Genomic DNA, 21,304 nt, shown 5'->3' with positions numbered 1-21,304 from the left:
AAACTGTACTTAAGATAACTTACTTGCAAAAATTCCATGACAATAGTGGTTATATTTGTTCAAGATAATTTCAATTGTTTGTCTATGTTTGAACGAAAGTACCATATTACATATACGAGAAAGCTACCTTGTTGATCTGTACAGTGAACCTTACAAATACATTATAGTCGCGAAAAAGGTAATAAATCAAAACATGCCTCGTCTTGTTATTTACGACGTAATAGCTATTCGTTGAAATGCGACGTTTAGTTTACTACAGTTAAGCGACGATAGGCGAATACATACAGGATATTTGTTTGCTTTCGCGACAAATACCGTGAAGTGTTTATATCACTTTAATGAAAAAAAATCAAAAGCGCTTTTGCGAAATGCAGCATCATACAGATATTGTAATTTGTGTTTTTGAACCAAGGCTCCTGTCCGGTAAACACGATTATTCGAACTAATAACAATTTAATGAGGAGTTAGGATTATCTGAAAGTGGAACACATGGGGAAATAGTTGACTAGGTAAAACAATACCGAACGGTTAAACAATGGAAAACAGATCGATTTCATCCGTGTGTGAGAATAATTAAAGTAAATCTACAACGATCGGCTTATTTTGTACTTTTGTGAAGATGTTTTAAGTATTAGTTGTTTATTAAGACCGTGTTTAGAAGTAACCATATCCGGGTCCTCACCGTTTGGACATGTACCGACGCTTCGTCGAAATAAAATAGGGAAGCCAACGAAAGTAAAACTACATTACGATTAAAGCTTTTGGACATAAATATTCGCACTATGTATTTAAAACATAAACATATAAATGAAAGTGGGCATAATTGTTATCACTATCAGAATGGACCAAGCAGTTATAATTGTTCGGTGTGCGCTTGATGTGTATGGCCTTGATTGGTATGTGTTACTTGGTATTATTAAAAAGTCAATATCACCACATTGTTGTTCTTAATTGTTATCACTATCAGGATTGACCAAGAAGTAATAATTGTTCGGTGCGTGCTTGATTGGTATAGCCTTGATTGGTATGTGTTGTTTGGTATTATTTAAAAGTCAATATCTCGTAAATTACATTCCTTCTTTTAATGTTCTCATTTCTATATGTATTTCCTCAATCAAAGAGAGAGACATGAGATCGAAAAATCAAGACAGTGTGGTGAGGTAGGTATTGCAATTTCGAGGTTCCTTCCAGCAATTGTAAAAGTAGTTTTTTGTGACACAATGTATGAAGATTTATCATACACATTTTTATTTCTGTATTGTTTTTGTCTATTATTGATCTAAATGCTCACCTTAGATGTGTTCACTACCATTTAAGAGGTCGTGATTGAATCTCTGAACTTAAGGACATTGCAGAGATGCATTGCATTAGAACCGAACAACCCTTCTGTAAAATTATTTGTCTCCGTCATGCGAACGATAAAAAAGCTTAAGGATCATGTGTTATACAATAGGCGGAGCTAAGCCAAACAGCGTGGTCGGCATGAATGTGCAAGGGCACATAGACAGGTTGCGTTATACTCTACGCTACAAACATAATTAGCAGGATGAAACTCGGGAAGATTCCGCCGTTGCTCTCGAACGATCGTGCGTGAATTGTGCGGTTTTTATTGGAAGACATGCTGAAAAGACAGTGATATGTAGTCTATAAAATACTCATATTTACCAATCTAAGGAGAATTGTTATATGTGAGCAAAGCAAAAAGACATATATTTTATTGATTGCTATTGGCTGCTGTGGGTTTTAAAGTGTGAACGCCAACACCAACGGTTTAATATTGTTAGTGTTGACTTTAATTGCCGGTGAGTGGAATGTGCTGGTACCACACTAAGATAAACAAAAAATCGAGCTTAAGTGGACTGTCATTATGTGGTTGTCTCTTTATTCGAAAGTAATCTTGCGTTCTAAATAACACATTTGTATCGTATTCTGTACTCTTGGAGACTTTTCTAACGCAACAATTTTCAAACTTTAATAGCTGTGTCAGGAGTTGAGATTTTTATTTTAAATTTTTAATTTGATCATTTTTCTACATTCTGAGCAAGCTCATCACAAATTCATTCATTAGTGACGGTTGGACGCTTGAGCACGCGGGGTATGTATAGTTTCGTCTTTTTGCACGTGGAAATACACGGGAATCCTAAATTTATTTCAATATCATCATGGTTCTTACACCAGGAAAAGCATAATTTTTGTATGGCTCATATGCATATTCAGAAGCTACACCGCGCATTATGGCAGAATGCATGACAACTACCCAACGTAAAAAAGCGTCCGATCGTAACGGAAGAATGCTTTTTTCGTTAGCTTGCACCGAATGAAGTCAAATTACCACATCTTCAACTTTAAATGAAAATCTTTACTAATTAGAAATATATTCAACTTTGAAAATTGTTGTGTTAGAAAAGTCTCAAATACATTTGCAGGTAACCTGCAATTTTTACAACATTTTAAATCACAATGTTAAAAAATTACTGAAAGATTCAAGTTTTAAAAGTGTTGTGTTAGAAAAGTATCCAGTGGTATATCAACTTTGCTTTGGACCCAGCGGAAACCTAATGGATGGAGTGATAGAACAGAATGCCAAAATAAAAGATTGGACCCTACTGGTTAGAATCAGTGTTGTTAATTACATAAAACGTCATTCCGTTCACATGACACGCTATAGTCCATGAAAGGAATTTTGTTCTCCCTCGGGCATCCGTCTTTATTCCCGTCGAATGCGGAAATCCGGCGATCCCTTCTTGGTGTCTGCATCTTATGGAAAATAATTAGGTAACCTATAATGACATGTGATTTTTTTAAATTGTATCTATGTTAATGTATTTAAGACAGGGGATGATGATAAGTGCATATGAAACTGCGATTTACCGCCTTTATTACCCATAATTATAAAAAAAGGCGTGAAGTTAGAGACTGAAACGACGTCCGCTAGATCCGAAAGGGGAAAAAAGACATGGTGAGACGACAGGGGTAAATATATAACACAATACGCATACTTAGGTTGTTTTTTTCACACGGTACACACTTTTTTTCAAGCTTATTCACCCTACAATTTTCAATAGATAATGCTCTTATACTGAAAATTAAAAGTTCAAGCAAATATTTTTTAATGAAACAAACAATTAAACATGTCATGAATGTTTTAAATGAATCATATAGCTGAAGCTATGTTTATGCGTTAAATCTTTTACAAGTAATGCACTATAATAAAAAAATATGGAAAACAAAGAACAAATGATATTCTTCACAATTAAAAACGCAGGATAGTGTAGGGTTTGAAGTTGCTGCCAATTTGTTTTGTATATGTGTAACGTTTCATGACGGTGAATGTTGTTTAACAATAAAATAGGATAACATGCAATGCCCTTAACTTTTAGGATCATATGTAGTTATCTTTAAATCAACTGTTCCATTCCATTATATTTCATTCTGGCATCGACTTGTAAAATAATGTTGAACAATGCGAGTTTGTAAATGTACACGGAATGTGTTCATTTTCATGAAACGTTAAGTGTTAAACGGCATCACCTCTGTGTGTTCAAACGCTACAGATTTCAAGCACTTGCCCAACATAAAAAGATCGAGACGGATCATCCGGTTCAGTAGACAAAAACACACACAACGAACGAGAAAAAAAACAATATCAACAACACGCTTGCGAATTTCTATGAACAATGAGATACTATATTGATTTGTAATTGCTTTGGTCTAAAGCGCAATCATTTATTCAAGCAATGTTTCGCAATTAAGGTAGCGCACCTCTAATGGGCACATATCCAAATATAATCTAATTAATTATTTTCTTAATCAGCATCATTTCACTGAATTACATGCAAATTTGTAGGTAGGCTTTCATTGCTTTTTAAAAAAATATACCGATTTTTTCAAAACCACCCCCACGCTCGGCTTTTGTCCAGTTTATTTTCACCCCTGGGGTATATAAAAGTTCCATAATTCATTCAAATTTCCAAATATGGGCATGCAGTTGGTGTGTACAGATGCTGTAAAGGTGTTTAAAGTTTAAACAAGATGAAATAAGTATTCTTTTACAGACATTTATTTTTTACAAATTTTTATCTATGGAAGAGCGCCATGAAATGTAAGTGATTTCAGCCAAGTAAAAATTGGGTCGGTTAAAAACAAAGTGTCATAAAATTCAAAATAGTATCATTTAAGTCATATTTTAAACTTAGTTTTTATAGAAACACTATATACAGCAAAAATACCAAGAAATAGACAGATTTACCGTTTACTTTTTGAAATAAAAATAAAAATGCAACATGCATGGTTCGTATTTTCAACAGTAAATCACCCAATTGCGCCATAACGTTGTTTTAATTTTAATAATTGAAGAATGTGCATAAAAATTGCAACATATTTAACAATAAATATAGCTTATATGCCATATTAAATCAAATTACGTTAGAAAATAAATAAAACGCGTCGCAAAAAAGTATACGTCGTCGGCAGGATTCGAACCTGCGCGGGAATATCCCAAAAGATTTCTAGTCTATCGCCTTAACCACTAGGCTACGGCACCTAATAGTAGGCTCTTCAACCTTCGAAGAAATCGCGGGAAATCATTAGAGGTGCGCTACCTTAATGACCGTATGTGTCATTCCCTTTACTAAGAAAAAAGACGATTGCGTAATATTGCGATTGCGTTAACATTCACAATGGTACTATTTTCCAGGAAACTCGAAACAGAGCGCGTTCTCCTTTTACAAACAAACCATTGACGTGTGTCATATATTTACGATAAAAATGTCAGCGAATGATGTTTACGACGACCTAAATGCAAATAAGGAGTAATTGTTCCGTCATTTTATTCATCGATGAAATGAAGAACACTATTATTCAATTCATAAGTAATCGCTCATTACGTCTTAAAGCTATGTCTACTTGTTCGTTCTTTTTTTGCCTTTGTAAAGAATGACAATCCGAGCAATGTAGCTTTGGAGTTAATTCTCGAGACCTGAATAAACGACCTAATCCCGAGATGGTGTATTGTTGATATTTTTGTACCAAAAAAAGCTAAGACGTTATCACACACATTGAACAGTTTGTGTTATTTTCCAAAAATCACACTACTTGTCTGTCACACAGTTTAACTGTATTTTTTCTGCCATATTTACAATTAAATTGATGATTATTGTACAGGAGTTGGGTTAATTATTATCTGAACGTCCTAGAATTCGGACATGTTAACCGCAGACTGAATAATTATTATCGTCTCAACCTAGTAAACTACAAACAGTCATATAACGTCATTCATCGTATACGGCATGATGTCGTCTGTGAATCGAATGACACAAATACATTCGTTATTTGTCATTCAACACGTTTTTAAGGGATGAACATAATTTTATATAATATTTTCACCTACATTTTCTGTAAAAATGATATCTTTAGGTGAGTGCACTGTAACGGCATTTTGGATAATGAACGCCGACAATTGTGCTGATTTTAAAGAGATCGTTTGCCCGGCCTTGAACACGAAATGTGCAAAGACTTGCGGGCTATGTTCAGGTTAGAATGTGTGCGGTCCGTTTCGGGGTTTTACATAGACATTTAAAGGGACTTTTTCGTGTAAAAAGGCCACACATGGTGTCAATTTTAAAATTATCTGAATTTGACCAAACACATGGCAAAGAATAACGGATACTACTTTGCATACTGTAAACGTATAGAAATTCGTCGATATGAAATTTCGTGGTTTAATAAAAAAACAACTAATTCGTTGACACGTAATTTCTTGGATTTCAAATAAAAAATAACTAATTTATTGATACGTAATTTCATGGATTTAAAATTTTCTAGGAAGACTGACCGTCATAATAATTAAACTTTTATTAAAACAATCAGAGTTATAACGAAGCATAATCTGCTTATCTGTGTTGACAGCAAGACTTGAGGTTAATGTGCACTGAAGCATGAAAGTGTTGCCGATAATTGTCTATAAGAGTGATATAGCGGCGCACGTGTGGGTCCCCGCTCGCTAATTGCCACCAATGTTGTTTTAACAATATTTGCAATTCTCAGCGTAATAGGTCCCCTAGTAGTAACAATTGAGTAATAAGGTCCCCTAAATACACGTGTGATAACCGTTATGTCTCTTTTAACTTTAGTTGGAACGAATTGATATATGTGATCAATCTGCAAACTTAATTTGATGACGCCACGTAAAAGAGAACAATCGTTGATGTACAGTTTAAATACCGTGCTTGATTTAAAAAGTATTATTACCATTTTCAATTCGGAAATATTTTAATTAGTCAAGATATAGTGTAATTTGATCTACTGAAGTGAAGTACTTTTTACAAAAAGCAAATATCTCGGATAACCGACAACAAAATCAAATGTCGGAAATGACATTCGGAAATGACCGATTTCGGATTAAAAATGTATAAATAATCGTTGGTACTTGAATTCGTGGTTTAGCTCACCAACGAAATCCACGAAAATCCGTACAACACGAAATTTAATGGTTTTACAGTATCACAAAATTAAAAACGAGTATAACATTCGCGCAGAACTATGGATAATTATTTTATTAATTTGCCGTATTGCATTTTAATGTAAAGATTTTTTTTATCATTTACATGATCGAACGAAAACCGGTTCAATCTTAAACAGTCAACGTTATATGACTAAACCCTTTAATTTAACAGGAAATTTTCAACGATTATTATAAATATTTATCTACAAGGAATTTGTAGAATATATTATAATAGTATTTAGGTTTGCTGTATTGGTCGCACAGTAAAGCCGTCGGAATATAACAGATTTTTTTTGTATTTGAAATAAATACATTATGATATCACTATACCTATTTAAAACAACAGGTTTCAAAGGTTATTTTTTCACAATATATTATGTTTCAGTTAAATGTTTTGAATTGTATTTTCTGAAATGTTCAAAGTACATAAGTTTATGTCCGTAACATACTAACATGTTCCTGCTTAAATTTGGTTGTATTATGCAATTTAAACATTTGCACTTTTGGAAACGATGATCGTATTCTAATAAAGAAAATTCAGTACACAAAGTGCGTAGACACTGGTTGTATTTTTTTTGTGGCACCTTTTTAAACAATTTTGCATCACAGTCAACTTTGAATGTCAGAAAACCTATCGAAGTTAAGTGTCGCATATTTAATTTTATTCCATTTTTATACCGACATTGACGGTATAACACCTTGTGGAATAAACTTGCCTGTCTTCCATCTTGTTGAATATACCTGTCGCGTGCACGGACTACTTTTTACTTTACCACTGAATGATTTTTCATAAGAAATCTCTAGAGTCGAGAAAACTTTAGTTTCAAAATTACACGACCTTCAACCTTTAAATCTAGTCAAGGGACATAATTTTTCGCCATCCGTATAACGAATTGATTGCGTCATAAAATGACATACTAATTGCGTCTTTTTCCAAAAATATGTGATGTCATCTTCTTGTGTACACGAAACTAGTATGCGATGTCTGGGAATAAAACATTGAAGACGCGATTTCGTTCCGTGTACATCTATCCTGGATGTAATTATAATACGAAGTGCATAGTCTATGGACAACTTACCTCGGATGGAACCGGTGAGACGAAGGATTAAGATCTACATGTAGATCTAGCTTATTCGTGTTAAATCTATTGATGTTCAGAATGTGCGAGCACATTTGGATGTGAAATTGTGTGTGTAGAACATATTGATGGGTGTGTATTTTGGTTCAGTAGTCTATTCGAATTGTTTTACTTTTGGATGTAAGTACACGTAAGGGTATTTTCTTTGATGAATAAACTTTGTCTTTGTTATTTTATCAAAGAATGTCTATTCAGTAAGAATAACCCGTTTGCAACAAGTGTTTCAAAAATTAATAGAATTATGACGGATTATCTGCTTGTGTTGGGTCACAAACTACATGATGTGGAGGCTAGATCTAGACGCCATCAAAATCTGCAGCGTCCATGAAAAAAAATAAGGCGAGTATAGTTCTTTTGATAATTTATGTTAAGAACGACTCTGAGTCTCTGTGTGTAAATCTACATGTACATGTATGTTGACATCGACATCATTTTGTCAGGAGCTATCGCCGCCGTATTGGGTTTTGATCTTTCGAAAGTAAAATGAATTTTATTAAAGTAAATCTTCTTTTCGCGGTCGTAATGTGTTACAATACGCATGCTGCGTAAAATTGAATCGAGGCATATTTTGATATTTTTACTCGTTTTACAGTTTGTGTGTGAATTTTCTTAAGACTATTTTGCGTACCAGAACAAATACATTTATATCACTACGCATGGTTACATTCGTTAGATTTTGAGCGCTTTTAAGAATAAATTAAAATTATTGTTAAGGTTATAAGATATATTTATGTTAAATCTCACGTTGAAAAAAAATCAAATGGGATACATAGAATACTAGGATTAGCGTTGAATACAGAGAAGTTTTTATCCCATTTTCAACGCGACATTGACGGTATAACACCTTATGGAATATACTAGCCTGTATTCAACACTGTGGGATATACCTGTCACGTGCCCTGTCACGTGCACAGGACACATGCACGGACTACTTTTAACTTTACCTTTGAATGATTTTTCATAATTAATAAAGTCGAGAAAACTTTAGCTTCAAAATTATACGACCTTCAACCTTTAAATCTAGTCATATGACATAATTTTTTGCCATCCGTATAATGAATCAGCTGATTGATGGCGTCATAAAATGACACTTATTGCGTCATTTTCCCCCAAAAAATTGACGATTTATTATAAACGCGACTTATTTCACATGTACATATACTGTATATCGACATACGGTATTTGAATTGTCAATTAATCACATTTTCCTTATTTCGTGTAATGTGCATTGTTTATAATCCATGCATATACTTTTGACATTTAAGAATGTACAACAAGCCATACAAATATCGCACAATTCATAAATAATCTGCAATATTTGCTATCAGATTTAATTCACGTTAAGCATAGAGCTGTGTATAGTATAAGATGGTAAAAATAGCACCACACTGGAATTTGGAACGTCCCATTTTAACCACGGTTAGATCTACTGATTTATCTGTTGTGTAATGGAATGTTTTCCATTCTTTGTGTATTTATATATTGAATTATTTTCTTGTACACAATAAGGGCATTTATCATAGACAAATAACATTGTGCAAGTTTAAACATAATTATGTTTGTCTGCAGAAATCTGCAAATGCATCCGAGTTTTCCAACGGCTATTTGATAAACTGCTCCGGTTCATTTTAACAGCAGTATTGTTCATAGAGTACATGACGTAGCGTGTGACGAATAAGAAAGTTTAACGAATTCATTTGAAAATAGTGATAGGATGGCATAAGGGTCTTTATTTAACTATGCTAAAATAATTATTAAAGACCCTAGATGCAAAATCGCCAATTATTGAGTTAAATGGATTATTAGATGGATTTTAAAGGATAATTAAAGGTAAGATACTAGTTCGAACGTGTTTTGGTGTTTGTTTGTACTTTTGTCGTTCCCTGTTCTCGGGGAAATGATTTTAACATGGGGGCCATTGATGCATTGGATCACACACGGCATACCCATAACATTATATAAAAAAACACGTTCTGCGTGCCTTAAATTCGTCGTCCGAAGTCGGAAAACGTATTGCCCTGCATATTAAGTCACATTAAGGGCAGTCGCTGCAATTGTCTGTTGACTCGTCGATAGTGTACATGTAGAATCTATGTTGACATCGACATCATTTTGTCAGGAGTAATCGCCGCCATATTGGATTTTGATCATTTTCTTTCGAAAATAAAATGAATTATAGTAAATCTTCTTTACGCGGTCGTAATGTGTTACAATTCGCATGCTGCGTAAAATTGAACCGAGGCATATGGTGATATTTTTAGCAGTTTTACAGTTGGTGTGTGAATTTTTTTAAGACTATTTTGCGTACCAGAACAAATACATTTATATCACTACTCATGGTTACATTCGTTAGATTTTAAGCGATATTTAAGAATGAATTAAACTAATTGTAAGGCTAAGGTTAGTCAAATGTCACGTTGAAAAAATCGAATGGGATTAATAGAATACTAGGATTAACGTTGAATGCAGAGAAGTTTATGTTGCTCGGCTCGAACACCGAAAGCGCTCGCCAAGGCTCGCGCTCCCGGCTTTCTAAGCCTCGCAACATAAACTTCTCTATATTCAACGCTAACCTAGTATTCTCTATATGTTGCTCGGCTCGAACACCGAAAGCGCTCGCCAAGGCTCGCGCTCCCGGCGTTCTAAGCCTCGCAACACAAACTTCTCTGTATTCAACGCTATACGCTTAATGTCACAACACTTTGTACTACCGTTATTTGTCGCGCTATCAACGGTAAATGTTGTACACGTTTAAAATGCTTTTAATGGCAGTTTGACTGTCCTAATATTAAAGGCCGACTTATCTCGGTATTCGATTCAGTTTGTAAACGCGTGCACTGGATACGCTTTTAACGGCGTAATATTAAATACTTTACGAAATGAATAGTACGTAAGTTTATTTAAAGAAACTGAATTAAGACCGTCATCAGAGAGATTCATGTCCGCGAAATGTATCCACATGGTCTAAAGAGAGGCATATTTCCATAACATGTATACACGAGGTCTTAAGAAATGTTTATTTAAAGAGGCTGAATCTACAAGATCAAAACATGGTTTCATTCACTATAAATATGAGGTCTTAAGATAGATTTATTTACTAGGTGTACTATAGATCTTAACATAATATGTATCCACAAGGTCATAAGAAGGGTTTATTTTCAGAAAATGAATCTACACGTTCTGAAGAGAGGTTGATTTTCATGTATCCAATAGATGCTAAGAGAGCTTTACTTTCAGTATCTGAAATCATAACGGATTTTAGAGGGATATAGAAAACTAATAAATATCTAAAATGTATTAAGTTCATTTCTATAACATGTATCCACAAGGTCGGAAGAGAGATTTTTTCTTAAGATTTATCCACGTTGTATTTAGAGCTCACCGTTGTCAGAAGCGGAATCAACAAAATTACAGAGGTCTATTTCAAGAACATGTACCAACAAATCATTGAGACTGTCTATTTCCAGAGGCTGTTTTTTATGGTATCAAGAACAGTTTATTTTTTATCAGATGTATTCATGAGATCTTGAAAGATGTTTTTTATCAGATGGATCGTCTTCTTGTTAAGAGAAGTTTACTTGCATAAACTGAATCCACAAGGTTTTAAAAGATGTTTATATTCATGAGATGTATCAATAAAGTTTAAAAAGAAATTGGTTTCCATTAAATGTATAGACGACGTCTTCAGAGAGGTTCATGTCCATAACATGTATCTTACTTCAGAGAGGTTTATTTTCATAAGATGAATGTTTATTTTAAGAAACTAAATCCTCATGGTATCAGGATAATTTTTGGTCCATATGACGTATATACAAGATATTGCTATTATTAGTTTATAATTGAGCAGAATGGAATTTAGTTTTTGCTTATATATGCGAACATAAAAGTTAATTATATTTTATTATAATTTCACATGTACATGAACTTTTTAAACAGCCTACGAGCAAATAGACGACGTTTTCATCATAAACGTTGTCATTATCAAATATGCCATCATCTTCAGCTACATAATCACCAACAACATTATTGTCACAAAAGACACGATTATCATCAGTATCACTATAAGCATCAATAACATCGGTCTATAATAAAGCATCCCCATTAGTTGATGAAACCAAACTATGCTAATTGTTCCAAGATGTACTGAAAAGAAAATTTATTATTGACAAGGATAACAATTAAACTACAATTAGTATTACTCAAATATTAAATGACAGACGAATGTAATTGATAGATAAAAAACGTCAGAATTTTATATTATCTTCAAATTCATAATCAAAAAATGTGCTGTAATGGAGTTGGAACAACGCTACATTATTGCCTACATCATAAACGAGATGTATGGGACAAAACACAAGCAATCCGTTTATCATGCTGTTTAAAAAAATAGATTTATGTAAGCTGTTAGAATTTTTTTTCTTCATTGTAATAAAATAAAAATAGGAACCTTTGATTTATCTATAATAAGTTTGTCCAAGTAAACTATAAAAAAAATCCGACATGAATTTGAACACAAACACAGGAAATGAATTCATAAAACTTATAAATTTTCAGAGGGGAAGATGGATGCATTTCGTGAAGAACGTATCTTCAATCGCTGTAAACTGATTATGTTTTAGTTACTTTGGATTACGGATTAACAGATAAGATATTTTGAATCTTTTTTGTAAATAAATTACCATGGATGGTAAACATATCACTGCAACCGTAGTATGTTCCTAATCACAATCCATGGATGGTAAACATATCACTGCAACCGTAGTATGTTCCTAATCACAATCCATGGATGGTAAACATATCACTGCAACCGTAGTATGTTCCTAATCACAATCCATGGATGGTAAACATATCACTGCAACCGTAGTATGTTCCTAATCACAATCCCCTACAACCATGAACACACCATTTACTTGGGTTGCCTGCCGAATCATGACGTGTGTCAGGGGAGATAACCTAACTGTTTTGCCATCGTAAATCTAGCTGCTACTGTTACCGCCATATGTCTTTGACAAACATGACATGATTGCAACGGCTTTGGAATTCATGCCACTTATTTGACAAAATAAAAAAAATAAACTGATCGATTTAATCGATTTTGGTTTCAGGCATCAAAGAATATCGTCCTTGAGTAAGATACATCATGTAGTTTTGAATGCCCTGCAAAGTTCAAAGCGAGATAACTTGTAAATTAATCATTTAAAATCGATCATGCTGGTAACGTCTCCTTTTATAGTTCCTTAAGTTAAACTATTTGGTCTCTGTTATTAAAGCGTCTTCTTTAATGGAACATAATGAAACCAGAACAATTTGCAGATTTCCTTTCAAACGAGTGAGTTGCATGAACAAATAGTTTCAAGTGTAATTTCCTCTCATCACTTTAAAAAATCTACGTATATACCTAAGAACATTCGCCAAATTAACCTACGTTTATACTTTTGAACTATTCAGGTTGAAAATAAGCTACTTATACGGAGTTCTGCTTGCAATTATGCTATTCTGCTAATTATTTGAACAGAAAAGATCATTAATATCACCAAACATTTTGCTCCTAACGTTCATCAAAGAAATACCTAGAGTACGAGGGTTCGTACATACAACCGGATTAGTTAAAACGGATAATAAAGCTTGCGCTTCACATACTTAATTTATTAATATAAGTATTTATTGATGCTTTATTGTGGCAATTCAGAACTAAATCATGTTTAGGTTATAAAATGAATGCTATATTAGTCTCGGCGATTTTGTTAAACTTATGCATGTTAATTACTGATTTGATTTTTATTTGTCTCCTAACATTGAGGCAAAATATACTTTTTAAGAGAAAATAACATACATATACAGTCATACATCATAAAAAAATGATATAGATAAACATCGTGTTTATTAATCAAATTGGAGTGTGTGAATAACGGTTTTTCATGTTTACTTTTTTCATTTTAAGTCTTTTAGTATATATCACTAAATAGATGTATTTACGTATTTTTTTTCAATATATATGTTAAAAAAACATAACATAAAAATAGTAGTTTGGGTATTTCTTAATACATTGACTGTTTATAAAAATGACTATTGCAAATAATTGTGTAATTGTTTTATGTGATAAAATGACAATTAATGTGCTTTGTTATTCAGTTAATAATTTACTGGACGGTGTTTTGTTAATGATACCTTCCTTTCAATCTTTACCATCTTTACCGATACATACCACATAACGAAGCAACAGACAGCATACAGAAAACGTTTATGTCCTGAATATTTGGAAAAACAATACTTGAAATGATGAAACATTCGTTATCAACTTTGGTACATTATTATTAATCGTCTTGACCAAACTACACAGCTTTTTTTCACCTTTCAATTACACAACTTAAGGTCAACGAATTGATCAGCAAATAGTTACCCCAGTTATGAGTGGTTGCTATTCTAAGTCATGAAAGATGTAGATGAGACTATACTACGAACAATACATTGTAACTCTACAATTATTTAACAATAATTATCTAATAGCAAGATCTGGTACTGACGCCATCAAAGCTGAGATATACAAGGAGGGAGGGATATCAATTACTGCAAGTCTCTGCCAGATATTTCTTCTAATGTGGGAGTTAGAGATAGTTCCCAGGATTTGAAATACTATTTTATCAGGAAACCTATATACCTGCGTCAATCACAAAGGCGTATCCCTGCTCATCGTTGCAAGGAAGATCCGTGCCAGGATCTTGCTGAACCATCTCATAGCTCACCTGTAGTAAATGTGGGTTCTATAATTAACGAGGATCCATCGAAATGGCACTTGGTGATAGGTAGTTCCAAGAGAAGAATAAGGAACAAAACTCTGACATGTTCTCCATTTATGTCGACCTGACCAAGAGTTTTGACACTGTCAGCGGAGAAGGTATGTTGAAGATAATGGCGAAGTACGGATGCCACAGGAAATTCGTCGCCCTTGCACAGTAGTTATCTGACCCCTTCCTAATTACAAACGCGGTTAAGCAAGGCTGCGTCTTGAAACCGACACGACTCGGTCTCATGTTAATGACATGCTCACAGACGCATTCAGGGACACGGATATTGGTGTCAAAATGAGATACCTAATAGATGGAAAACTGTAAAACCTTTGGAGGCTCCAGCATAAAACCAAGGTTAAGACATACATCATCAGCAATCTGCTGTTTTCTAAGGACTGTACCTTAAACGCTGTCTGAGGAGCCGACATGCAACGCTGTGTTTAAATGTTTCCTAGCGCAACCTTTTGTCTTTCATAAGCCCGAGCCTGAAAAGCCTTACGTTGAGCCAAGTATAACTGTTAAGTGACAAATGCTAAAATCACTGGTCAAGTACTAGCGTTTTCACAAAATTACAATATGCAATATCGGTTGATGGCAACTATAAGCATATATCTATATATTCAATGAAGCTTGTATTGAAAACTTTACAAGCGTTGAGCAAGTCTTAAATTGTGTTATTAAGGAGCAACATTTTTTGTACAGCTTTGCTCTAAATAGCATCATGTAATGGAGGGTTGGAAAACAATATCCTGATACTTTCTTATTTATGGGAGCACCCTTGCATATATGGAAACCAAATATACGCTGGTGGAGACCACAAATGCGGCCTATCAAACGTCAAGGTTACAATCGATGTAAGGTTATAAGGCGTCTGCCAATACATGTGTTTTCGTTATTTAACTTATTTGCATCCATGAAAATATAATTCAGAAGATTTTTATTATCAACGTTATCATATTTCCCCAGTCAAAGCATGTGGAAATGATATAATTTAATAATGTGGTCCATAAAATAATTGATAATATATTGATATTAATATAAAATGATATTTTGATGCCAAACTCGATGACTAACAAATATCGCTATTTAACTTTCAAATAATTTTTACGAACAACGCGTGTATGTTATATAGTTTAACATGCCAATTAGTTTATAAGTTTATGTCCATGTTAAAATGCCCAATAAAGGAGCAGATATATATATATATATATATATATATATATATATATATATATATATATATATATATATATATTATATATATATAAAGGGGAAACATATGTGTGAACAACCAGATACACAGACATTCAAACAGACATTCATTTTCCCATTGGAGGCTACGGCGTGTGCGCCTAGCTACGATGCAGAATAAAGCAAACCTACTATAAAATCCCCATCCCCCCCAAAAGATAGTTCATGCACATTTATATACCCCACCCTAACACCGTAACACATCTCCAACGTTGGAACAATTTACATACACAGAAGGGACAGTTACATGAATGAATTTATTTACAAACATGAAACCATAGTTGTAGTTGGGCATTATCCGATCAGGATCTATAAATACCCTAGCACTATGTTAGAAACACAGCGAAAATACGTTGGATCTAGAAGATACAGTGAAATTATGAGTATTTTGTGTTTAAAGGGAGAGAACTATATTTCACAACAACGTCATTTCATTTTTCCGGGATCCATAACAAGAAACTCGTTCAAAGTATATTAATTTATTTAAGGGAGAAAAAATATATACATGCGAAAGAAATTGTTCAAACAGTGTAAACAATACGTATCATATACCCTAACACTTTCGACTATTCGTCTTCTTGAGGGGTGTTTAGAGATATGAGTTTAAGATTTATCAGTGCGAATGCACAATCGCACCATTATCTTGTTAAAATCCGCAGCCACAGGAAACCACTGTCCGCATGGTTTAAACCATGTGCTTTAGACTGGCGCCCGAGACGTTATCGATATCAATGAAACTGTAAAAATATTTATATAATTAAACTCTGTAAGGTATTAATATTGTTATTCTATACAGTCATCTGAAAATCTTGCATTTTGAGGGTGTACTGAAATTCCTCATTTGTGTTCATATGTATAACAAATACAAATACCCAACAGTAAAAGCTTGGGAAAACAATTTAACATATGCTTATTTTATTGTTTGACATCTGGTAAATAACACTAGAGAATAACTAATGTTTGTTTTATGTTTAATTTAGAACAAACAACAGACAAGGCGCAAAAGTGCGGTCGTTTAGCTCCTCTACCATGGTTACTGACTTGCCTTGTGACATTGAAACAATTTTGGAAATATTGTCCCACCTAGTGTATTGCTTTTCTCAGCATAATTGAATTCAAAATAAGTAGCATAACCATAAAACACATGTACTATAAATTGCCATTTAAGGCAATATCATTTGTGTAAAAAGTAACATATTAATTATTTCTTACAGACAGAGCAAACGGGCCAGGTAGCGCCGTTGACAGAAGAAATTGTCTTTCCTTATTTTCCCTACTTTCCTACTCCCATCCGTGATAATCGTAATCGTTCCTGACCTATCTGAGTCCTCGGTTCAGCAGGTGGCCCTATGAATAATGGACCGATATTGAGCATTGCAACATCGTCTCTTGCTTGAGAAAATATTGAGTTGGCTGCCGCCCCATAAGAAAACCAACCACCAACAGTCGCTGGTTCATCGCGTGCAAGCGTTCGTTGACTGGACACGCATACTCTGTGGGCCGTGTCGCATCTTAAATATGGGGAGTTACAGTTTGGGCAGCTCGGAGAACTTTCGTAACTATACCAATTTTGCGTCCAGTAGCTGCGATAACCATCAATGTTGCGGTAACCTGGTAACCCGTCCATTGCTCTGTTGGGGGCATGTTCACCAAGGACTGGTGGATAATCTGTGCTGGGGTCGACTCGACAATCATTTAATTGGTGGACGCGAAACAGTTCCCAAACGTAGTCTATAAAAGCGTGGAAGAGGAAAAATACGGGATCGTGGGCGGCTGTATTCGTTCCCGACATTTGTCCACCGACCCAAACGTGAGGACCATTGTGGAAAGATTCAAAGTTGAACTGAGGTAACGCAGTAGGAACGGTGATTTCTCTTGTTCGACAACGCGTCAGGATACTTCGGATATTCGCTTTGGTGAATAGCGTACTTCCTCCTGCAATATTCCTTGTCAGCCTTCCGATAGGGGTTTCCCAGTTTGCGAATGGCCCCGTGGTCACCCGTCCGTCACCGTTTCCAAAAAACGCCGATGAGAACACAATTGTGGTTGCTGGATTGACCATATCGAAGTCTAGGGTGGTATCCCAGTATGGGAGTGAAACTTGCCTGTTAATTCTTCGTATTGCTTCCTCAAACCTGTAACAATCAAAGTGGAACATATATAATGCATGGGCATTGCAAACGCTATACAACAAACCTTATAACAATAACAATCGAATTACAATTGAGGCAGTGTATGACATCGAATTTTGTTTGTGTCTTACAAAGCTAGATATACTCTGTGCCACCCGAGAAAGTTGGGACCCCTGTGTGCTGACGTGGTAACAATACCCCGATGAAGGTTTGCGAACGTGTTGTACTGTCCATTCTGTAACAGACGAGTGAAAATGTTAACAAACTGTGGTAAACTGTCATTGAATGGATTGTTTACTTTGAAAGCATCATCAGTGTTTTGAGAACTATTTGAACCAGAAATACTTCTCACATTATACCATTGGGTTAAACCTATGGCTTGAGGGCTACATCCTCATTGATTTACAATAAAGGGGTGCAAACTGATATGAAAGCTTGCCATACCTGACAAATAACCCACCAATTATAACTTAAATATTTATGTACACAATGAGCCACATAGAAATTACATTTCAGAGGGAAATACAACAAACACAATACTACATTTATGTTCACCGCATTAGAACGGTCAACACAAACAAATAGGGGTTTAAAATAAAAGCCCTGAAGGCACTTAAGTTGTTTGCTGTTGTTGTCCTTGATTAGCTTGTGCGCATTGCACAGGTTAATCAGTGTGCAAAGGCTAATCTTATTTGACATGCATTGAGCCCCTTTTCCCTAAAAGTAGCCAATATGTACAGATTTCAATGATTAACACTAAACTGGCCAATGTCGACTTACAAGCTGGTAAATACACCCACTGCAGTAGTATAGCAGACGCTCCTAAGCATTCGTCGTCTGCAGTGCAAACAGGCAGTGGTAATCGTTCCTAGCGTAGTGAGTTACAGTCCTTAGCGTAGCTAAGCTAGCTAAGCAAATACTGATTTGCAAAACCAGCTCTGTAAACGCTACCAACTAAAAATGATCAAATATCGGGCCGAACCTCACACGTACACCATAATTAATCATAAACATACACGTGCGAATAAACAATACCCTGAAAGAATTTTTATCAATAAACAAAAGCGCAAAAAATGAATTTAAATATATTTCATTGCAATTGAATAAATCGATGGTTTACTGTACATCTCATCAACAAAATAAAAACAATGTAATATAAAATTAAGTAAATAAAAGTAATTACCAATTCCTTCTTCTTTAAAAGATTTGAGAACCAAGCATTATAAAGTACTACTATTGTAAAGTACTTCTAAACAATGAATTGTTTAAACAGCCCGATTACATAGCTTGGATATATGTGCATATATTAATATACATTCAGCATTTTGTTTTATGGTTTCTATACCTACTAGTTTATTTTGTTTAAGTTTATTAAACTTAACGTGTTTTATTGAACATGCAAATCTTGTTTTTTTTACATTTTCAATAAGTAATATTTACATATTACAATAAACTAACTCTCTTCCCTATTTATTCTTCGGGAGCATATATTTGTGTCAGATTTTAGCGCGATTATAATGACAGACACTTGCTTATGGTAACACTTTCCTGATAAGAAGTAGTACCATGTTATTACTGTTAATAGTCATACCGTTTTCATCGCCTGCAATACTGTATGAAATGCATTTCTTTCTCCGTCGGATAACCTTCTATATTCCCGTCGAATTCGGCGACCTGTCGGTGGAGTAACGGACTGACGCTTACTTCTTGAGTGCTCCACGCCTGTCGGCGTCATCATCTAATTAAATATAATTAAGCAAATTAATATAAATGTTTTTTTGTGGCAATATATATAAGACATACATGTGATATGGATTCATGCATACGTAGCTTCATTCATGTTATTCAACCGTACTTAAAACATATAATATAAGTTATCAATTATTCAAAAACTTCTTATGTCTTTTCTGTAAATGATAACTGTTAAGTTAATATTTGTGTGGACTAAACAAAAGATAAACCATTACTATATTATATATTTGCTGTAATAGTAGTGTCAAAACGGTTGCAAAATACTGCCTTTTAAATTATCTTAGTTAAATTTTAAGTTTTTCAGAAATCGATGTTAATGATCAAATATAAAAAAATATAAAAATCCGTGTTATAGTTATTAGAAGGCATTAGCCATTTACTCTGTTGTTAATTCTATACCAATGCAATTTAATTTATGAGTAGTATCTAAGTATTTTATAGATACAAAATTCATCATGATTCATATAAATTAAATTCTGACTTCAATACGAAGATGGGTATAAATCATGCTGTTTAAATGCCGTCAGAAACGTGTTAGCGTACGGATTCAAGAAGGTCGTTCACGAGGTCTATGTCCGTCTTTGTGATGTTGTAGTCCTCCCATCGCACCCTGCCCTCTTTCCACATAAACTGCTTAATAAATACATGTGAACATCCTCAAGCGTCTCCAATATGGGCACTTCGCTGCCAGCGTAGTCGATCGCTACATCTTCGACAATCGGTCCTCCACCATTTTCTCGTTGTTTGATGTCTAGAGCAGATACTGAAGCCTTTGGAACAGTGGTGTTTGCAAGCGATGAAAAACTGTTGACACAGTCAGCGAGCTCTGGTGCCAAGAACGTTTCGAGCGGGGAAGCATGTGTAATCGCAAATACACACAGTAACGCCGTGATTTTCTGCAAATATGAGATTTACTATTGATAACGATTTGTTAAGCTCCGCCAAGAAATTTTCTCTGTACTTGTTTTGATTCTAATATAAGAAAAGTGAACATTTGATAACTGCATTGTAACATTGAGGATATGAAAACTGCAGATATGATTATAAGATGTAATTTGATCTGCAGCAAACTACTCATGGTTTTAATTGAAATACATCAAATATTGTTCTTTTATATGTTGGTAAATAAACTTGAGGATCAAGCTGATAAACGTTACTTTATTATGGTTCTATGGAACTACCTTTATTCTAAAATATAGCATATTGCATTAACTAGCAGCGCTACATAATATTTTCTCTGAATGATGTAAACCCTAGAATAGACCCTTACAGTTAGAACGCGCGGTTTGTACCAATGAGGACAACCTAACACCGCGTGTACTACGACTTGTAAACAGTTTCGGCAACACGTATTTAAATAAGACATTAGAACTGAATTTCATTTTAAATATTTAACGTACATATTGAAGTATTTAATGCAATATATTGCAATTGTCCGCAATGCAAGACACAAAATGTGGACACATTTTGAACAGGCAGACAGACAGACATAATGTTTTATTTGCGTAAACTTCAAAGTTGTTTGTCATTCGACAATTATTTAACCACATATGGACGTCGTCATCTTGACAATTTCATTGAGTTTCATATAACCTTAATCACGTAAAAATATCAAACATACCATTATATTTTTGTCGTTTTTCACAAATAATAACATATATCGCTATAAAAAAGCCTTTTGTTCGACTAATATATACAGTGATAAATATTGTGAATTTTAATTTTATAAGCGCAAAAAAA

The 21,304-nt window shown here is 34.3% G+C and overlaps 1 protein-coding gene across 1 annotated transcript; it reads right to left on the bottom strand.

Annotated features, from left to right (window-relative positions):
- Nucleotides 1–16,162: 16,162 nt before the first annotated feature.
- On the bottom strand, nucleotides 16,163–20,415 carry LOC127856144 (tyrosinase-like protein). Its single transcript, XM_052392178.1, has 4 exons — nucleotides 20,108–20,415; nucleotides 19,404–19,550; nucleotides 17,944–18,047; nucleotides 16,163–17,815 (listed from the first exon to the last, which is right to left on the bottom strand). The coding sequence occupies exons 1-4, from the start codon at nucleotides 20,189–20,191 to the stop codon at nucleotides 16,954–16,956; spliced, it is 1,197 nt and encodes a 398-aa protein (XP_052248138.1). The 5' UTR covers nucleotides 20,192–20,415; the 3' UTR covers nucleotides 16,163–16,953.
- Nucleotides 20,416–21,304: the final 889 nt, after the last annotated feature.

The sequence above is a fragment of the Dreissena polymorpha genome, chromosome 13 (genome assembly GCF_020536995.1).
Source record: "Dreissena polymorpha isolate Duluth1 chromosome 13, UMN_Dpol_1.0, whole genome shotgun sequence".
Classification (NCBI taxonomy): Eukaryota; Metazoa; Mollusca; class Bivalvia; order Myida; family Dreissenidae; genus Dreissena; species Dreissena polymorpha.
The sequence above is the reverse complement of the archived record's forward strand: the minus strand, read 5'-3'. Positions and strand labels throughout refer to the sequence as shown.

Coding starts and splice junctions, on each gene's coding strand:
- LOC127856144 (XM_052392178.1), bottom strand. CDS start 20,191: ATGTGGAAAGAGGGCAGGGTGCGATGGGAGGACTACAACATCACAAAG. Junction 19,551..20,107: donor TGAACGACCTTCTTGAATCC/GTACGCTAACAC, acceptor ATATTTAATTAG/ATGATGACGCCGACAGGCGT. Junction 18,048..19,403: donor TATTGCAGGCGATGAAAACG/GTATGACTATTA, acceptor CGTCTGTTACAG/AATGGACAGTACAACACGTT.